This window comes from Drosophila kikkawai, unplaced genomic scaffold, assembly GCF_030179895.1.
Source record: "Drosophila kikkawai strain 14028-0561.14 unplaced genomic scaffold, DkikHiC1v2 scaffold_220, whole genome shotgun sequence".
In the NCBI taxonomy this organism is placed as follows: domain Eukaryota; kingdom Metazoa; phylum Arthropoda; class Insecta; order Diptera; family Drosophilidae; genus Drosophila; species Drosophila kikkawai.
The window spans coordinates 37,234-43,693 of record NW_027222559.1 but is presented as its reverse complement, the minus strand read 5'-3'; the positions used below and the strand labels follow the sequence as shown (position 1 = coordinate 43,693).

At 47.9% G+C, this 6,460-nt stretch overlaps 1 protein-coding gene across 1 annotated transcript; it reads right to left on the bottom strand.

The window, feature by feature from the left end:
- Positions 1–3,015: 3,015 nt before the first annotated feature.
- On the bottom strand, positions 3,016–5,825 carry LOC138929482 (uncharacterized). The gene is made up of 5 exons (XM_070288921.1): positions 4,823–5,825; positions 4,253–4,609; positions 4,025–4,159; positions 3,696–3,787; positions 3,016–3,633 (listed from the first exon to the last, which is right to left on the bottom strand). Exons 1-5 carry the CDS (start codon positions 5,823–5,825, stop codon positions 3,016–3,018), a joined length of 2,205 nt encoding a protein of 734 aa, XP_070145022.1.
- Between the last annotated feature and the right edge of the window lie 635 nt (positions 5,826–6,460).

Below are 6,460 nucleotides of genomic sequence, written 5' to 3'. Positions count from 1 at the left end.
GGGAAAGATTTTACTGGAGATATCACAAGGCGCATGGCGAAGTCCGATGGGATAGATTTTGTTCAGCTTTGCGTCTACAGTTTCGACAGAGTAGGGATGACGGTGATCTTGAAGAGCTGATTAGGAACACCAAACAAAAGCCGAACGAAACCTTCGATTGTTTCTATGACTCCATTACAAGTCTAATCGATCAGTTAGAACAGCCTTGGACACCTCACAAGCTCATTCGGGTTCTTCGAAACAATCTTCGTCCCGAAATTAGACATGAGATCTTGAATATCGACATTCAATCAGTTTCAGAACTGAGGGAGATTGTCGCAGGCGTGAAGCGTTTTTGTCTGATGTTAAGCGTTGTCAGGGTTATTACAGATCGTCCCCTTTCAACCGCGAAGTCTCGGAATTTAGTCCAGATCAGGAGATGCCTCCAGAATCAGAATCTGATAAGGAAGGCGATATCGAAGCCTTGTCCTTGTTGTGCTGGAACTGCCGCAAGGAAGGTCACAGGTATCAGGACTGTGTAGCCGAAAGAAGAATCTTTTGCTATGGTTGCGGAGCTGCCAACACATACAAACCCGGCTGTAATAAATGCTCAAAAAACTCCAGAGCGGGCGGATCGATGCCGCCATACAAACAGAAGGCCTTCAGTGGCGTTCGGAATCAAGCAACGATGACCGATCCATAGAGCACGCAGCTGTAGTTGCACCAATTTTTTTCCCTGACGTACAAACATCCCCAGACTGTCCTTTGCTTCATAGCAAAATTCCAATATTAGGAAAAATTAATATCCCGGAAATAAACAATGAACAAGAATTAGAAAAGCGGAAAACGCGAAGTTCCGTCCGAATCAAATCATTTTGGCAAGAGGTTAAGGCGTGTAAAGCCGGACTGGAATATATTAATTCTCTACCCGCAGGACCAAAAGATCCTCGCCCCTTTTTATCGATTCGCATGTTCGATCGTACCGTTTACGGATTATTAGACTCTGGCGCATCGATTAGTTGTGTCGGTGGAAACCTAGCCAGTGACATAATTGACAGCAAAGAATTTAAGACCATTAAAGGCAGCGCTACAACTGCTGATGGAACATCTCAGCAGATAGTTGGTCATTTGAAAGTGGAAGTAGAATACAACAATATCAAAAGGTCTTTAAAAATGTATGTAGTGCCTTCACTGAAGCAGAATTTGTACTTAGGCATAGATTTCTGGAAACTTTATGATCTGCTTCCCAAATGCCTAAATGTATCCTCACTAGAATTTGATCCCGACCGTAAGGTTAATGCTGACCAGCATAAATTGTCCGAGTTTGACAAAGCCAAGTTAATGAATGTCATTAACTGTTTTCCGTCTTTCGCTCAAGAAGGTCTCGGCAAGACCAACTTGATAATACACTCAATCGATGTTGGAACGGCCAAGCCGATAAAACAACGACACTTTCCTGTCTCACCCGCAATAGAAAAGGCCATGTATGCCGAGATAGATAGAATGATACAATTGGGTGTGATAGAGGAGTCTGAAAGTTCGTGGTCTTCTCCCATCGTGATGGTGACGAAACCCGGAAAAATTAGGATCTGTCTAGATTGCCGGAAGGTAAACAGCTTCACGGAAAAGGATGCATACCCTCTTCCTCAGATAGCGGGAATTTTAAGTCGTTTGCCTAAGGCGGAATTCATATCCAGCCTTGACCTTAAGGATGCCTATTGGCAGGTTCCTTTAGAGGTTTCATCGCGAGACAAAACGGCTTCCACTGTTTCTGGTAGACCGCTCTACCAGTTTAAGGTTATGCCTTTTGGGCTGTGCAACGCCACAAGTACAATGTCCCGTTTAATGGACAAGGTTGTGCCAGCTCATCTCAGAATCGAGGTGTTTATTTACCTCGACGATTTATTGGTAGTTTCTGCCAGCTTTGAGAGGCATCTTGAAGTTCTCAGAGAGATCGCTCTGCAGATAAGGCGTGCAGGTTTGACGATCAACATTGGCAAAAGTCATTTCTGCATGCTTCGGGTGCGATATCTGGGACATATAATCGGCGATGGTGGGATACGCACCGACCCTGAAAAGGTGGCCGCCATTACTAACTTTCCGTTGCCAAAGACGTTACGAAGTCTACGATCTCCTACTTTCCTATCAGAATACTAGAGGCTTACGCAGCAAGCTCTCTAAATTATATTCTGATAGCTTTTCGTTTGCATCCCAGGTGATTGTGTTTACCGAAACCTGGTTGAAGCTGTCGGGGGCCGTGGCAAGTACAATTCCAGATTCCCAATAGAGCAGGCAGAGTTTTAATGTGATGATGAGGAGGACAAACGATCCGTCTTCTTTGGAATTTATTTTCAGAGTGCTCGTAAAAGAGAAGTACAACTAATATGGCGACAGTACAGTGATGCTCCCCTGGCGATATTGCCCCTTGTTCAGCATGAACATTCTCCCCCCCTCGCAGAGGAATACGTGCGATCTACGAAAGGGAACACCGTCCGGTGAGGATGCTAACCCTCGTGCGCGCCAGGATAGGCGTGCACGACCGGCTGCGGGATGGAGACATATCCATTGGCGTGGCGGGCCGCCGAGATCCGGATACAGGTGCCTGCTGGCGCTCCTGTGGCTGCCGCTGAGGCCGAGAATCCGAGGGTGGGTTGCGCCTTTGTCGGGGCCGCGAAGAGCGAGGCTGCCCAGTGTGGAGGTGCAGCAGCGTGTGATGAGCCTCCTTGCCAGACTGTTCGCGCAGTACTGGTTTATTAGTACCGCGCGGAGCCGCTTCACAGCCGGCAGTTGTAGAAACCGTTGGCCTACCCTCAGAGCGTGGACTCTCCTGCAGACTCGACATCTATATATATTGCTCCCGGATGAGCGACGAGGATTTTGGTGGGTCGTTCGAGCCATTGTACACGGATCTACGTTAAAACAGAGAGATGGATAAATATGAAATGAAGTGTTATGGATGAGGATGAACGAGAAACGTGGTCGGAACGACGACGTAGGATGACACAACTTAGGACTAGTAAATGTCAATTGGAAGGACTAATCTATTGAGGAGTCACTATGGTCAATGGGCCGTCCATTGGGAGGCGAATAATTTTCGCAGCTTGTCGTCGGATGACGCCCCGTGTTGTGGCTGTCGAAGGTAGAAAACCGCTCCAGGCGGGGTATGGATATGGACCTGACTAGAGGAACTCTGGCTTTGGATGTCAGCCGATGGGTACAACCGCCATCAGTCGTTTCGACTCGGATGAAAATGGCAGCCCCATACGCGTCCTGGTACTGCAATTTGGCTGCAGGATGGAAACGCACCCATGTCGGACTACGAATTTCCCTCAGGATTGGATACCCTTTTACGAACTCTTGCCACTGGGTTACGAGGTCGGTGGGGAGTGGTTGATCCCAGCCCGGGTCGAAGAGCTTGGCTATCTGAGATACGACCTCTCGTTTGGAGTAGGCAGTTATCGCCGACTGCTGAGTATGAGCCACTGCGAGCACATCGTCGATGTACGTAGAGTTCGAGATGATGTCGCTGGCCAAAGGATATTGGCCTCGGATGTCCTGAGCCAACTGCTGTAACACTTTGATGGCCAGGAAGGCGCACAGTTTACGCCGAAGGTGACTGCCCGAATTTGCCGGTACATCTTGGTGATGTCCGCCCTAAACACATAGTTTAAAAAAACCCATTTTAGAATCTGACTAGTCAGATCGGAGTGTAGTACAGGCCCCGCATGAAGGATATCATCGAGGCTGTTCCCGTTTGATGAGGGATTGGAAGCGTTGAACACGACGCGAACCTTCGTCGTGGTGCTATCTGGTTTAAAGACAGCGTGATGAAAACTGCTGGAGTCGTTTGGAGAGACTTGGTGCAAATGACCTAAATCTGAATACTTTTGACTGACTGAGTCGCACTGCTTCTTCACTGGAAGGATTTTACTCAATCGCATTTCGTTTCGGAGGTACTGAGCTAGTGCGATGGGTCTGGAATGTCCCAGCTTAATATTGTCCGGCTCTTTAAAGGGCAACGAAACAACACATCTTCCATCCTCACTTCTTTTGGTGGATCGGATAAAGTTCTCCTCGCAAACCGAGGTGGATTCCTTTACTAACTTCACTGGAACATCCTCCACCTCCCCAAATTTGGTGAGGATGCTGTCTGGTTTGGACTCGGTCACTGCTAATCGGGCTGAAAAAGAACAGATTCTGCTTATGGGACTCGTTGCAATGGGACCGCAAAGAGTCCACCCGAATATGGTCTCTTGACCAAGGAGTGTTCCACAAATATTGGAATGGGAGCCTCTGAGAATGATTGATGGCAGGATATCGGCACCAATAAGCACGTCAATCGGCGAGCTCCGGTAGAAATCTGGATCTGCTAGTTGCAGAGGTGGAAGACCCTTTAATGAATCCTCTGGTATAGTGTAGGATGGGAGATTACCAGCTAGCTGGGGTAACACGTATGCACAGGTTTCAATCTGGATATGGGGCTTGACGGGAGAACCTATGTTGAGTTGACACCTCTTACGAGGCTGAGCGGCAACGGAAAGGTTGACCCCCGAAACTTGAGCCTGGATGGACTCATACGGCAACTTAATCAGGTTGAACAACCGTTCTGAGATGAAGGTTGCCTCGGAACCTGAGTCAATGAGTGCCCGTGCTGAGTATTTTATGCCCAAATGGCAAACTTCTATCAATGCCGTACTCAGTAGGACCCCTTGCGTGTTAACGGCAACGAAACAGTTTAAGCACAACTTCTGCTGTTTTACATGTTTCTCTCGATCTGCGACTGACATGCGTAAGAATAGAGGACATCCTCGGATTGGATGGTTCTCCTGTGCGCAGAGTTTACAGGATTGCGGGTTTACCGTAACTCTGTTCTCAAAGGTCTGGATTGACCGCGAGCTATTGTCAGCCCTCAGTGCCCTGGATTGAACGCTCGCGTTCGGCTTGAACTCTTCAATCGCCTCAAGCGTTCGATGACGATCCTTTAAGAAGGCCTGGAATTCAGCCCAGAGTGGAATCTCTGACTTACTAAGCAGGGACTGTTCCCAAAGAGCCAAAGTTAGTTTTGGCAACTTGGACGAGCACAGGAAAACAAGCAGGCAATTCCAATTCGTGGTCTCGACTCTTGCTAATTGCAGGGCCGTTAAACAACCTTGGATTGTGCTCTCTAAATGCTTCAAGGATTTTCCGCATTCCTGGGCAACAGAAGGCAAATTAAACAAGATCTTTAATAGGCTATTGACTAGCATCCTCTTGTTCTCGAACCGATTCTGCAAGTTTATCCACGCTGACTCAAAACCATCATTGGTCAACGGAGATAAGGCCACAATGCATTTGGCCTCGCCGCTCGTCTTTGCATTGAGATGGAACAGTTTTTCGACTTCTGAAAGCCGAGGATTGCGTATATAGATGGCGGAGAAAAGGTCCCGAAATGTGGGCCATTGAACATAGTCACCATTGAAAACTTCGCACTCGACTGGAGGTAAGCGACATCCGCCCTGAGACGGCGTCAGATTGGAGGACTGAACAGACTGTTGTGCGTGTGAATCTGCAATGATCTCATTGAGGCTTGCTGCGCACCGCTCGTAAACGGTATAACAGTCGTCATACTTGGATTGCATGGCTGTTATTTTGTCTTTGCAGGTTTGACTGGCCACAACTTCGGAGCACGTCTCATATTCCTTTTCCACCTTGTCCCAGAGGGCCCTGATCTGCTCGAGTCGAACCCTACTCGTGTGGATGGACGGATTTGTGTCCGCATTGGTATTGATTCTGGCTTCAAACTGACTCACCCTATCGGTTATGGTCGTGAATTTCCTCAAGGCCTTGTCTCCCTCAGCTTGAGCCATTCTGCCACTTGCTCTAGTGAAGTAGGCAGATACGACTGACTTTGCGGCTTTTGTGGATGGTGCAGACCGTGGAACTTCAGGCGACGTGCTCGTAGATCTTAGTGGAGTTGCGGTTGTCAATGGGCCTTTGCTGCGAGAGGGATTTTCGCTTTTGGAAGGCACAGTAGATTCACTCTTTGCCCTGACTCTGTGAGACTCCTTTGCCTTAGAAACGGTCAAAAGGGATTTTGGTTCCTCACCGTCACCAATTGGCATATGAAGCTCTCGTAGGAGCCGGAAAATGTAAGTGTGTGAGGTAGTCTATCGACTTTGACGTGGTTCGGAGACGCTGCAAAAGCGCAAAAAAACAGTTAATCGAAAAAAAATGTTATCGATTTTAATTAGTACGGGGACGCTGGATGAAGCGTTCAAAATTTATGGTTATCGATTTTAAATCAATACCGGGACGCTGGATAAAGCGTTCAAAATGGTTATCGATTTGCAGGATAAGGGGGCGCTGGATGGCGCCTTGACCCGGATGTCCTCGGTTCAAAAGATATGGGCGCGCTGCATAACGCGTAGAAAAATAATCGAAAAAATACTCTCGATTCCAATTGATACGGGGACGCTGGATGACGCGTTGGCACGGATGAACT

Excerpts from the sequence above, each read along its gene's own strand:
- LOC138929482 (XM_070288921.1), bottom strand. The coding sequence starts at position 5,825 with ATGGCTCAAGCTGAGGGAGACAAGGCCTTGAGGAAATTCACGACCATA. Across the intron at positions 4,610-4,822 it reads TACGGTAAACCCGCAATCCT|GTTCCGAGGCAACCTTCATC; the intron begins GTAAACTCTGCG and ends TCATTGACTCAG. Across the intron at positions 3,634-3,695 it reads ATATCCTTCATGCGGGGCCT|GGCGGACATCACCAAGATGT; the intron begins GTACTACACTCC and ends CTATGTGTTTAG.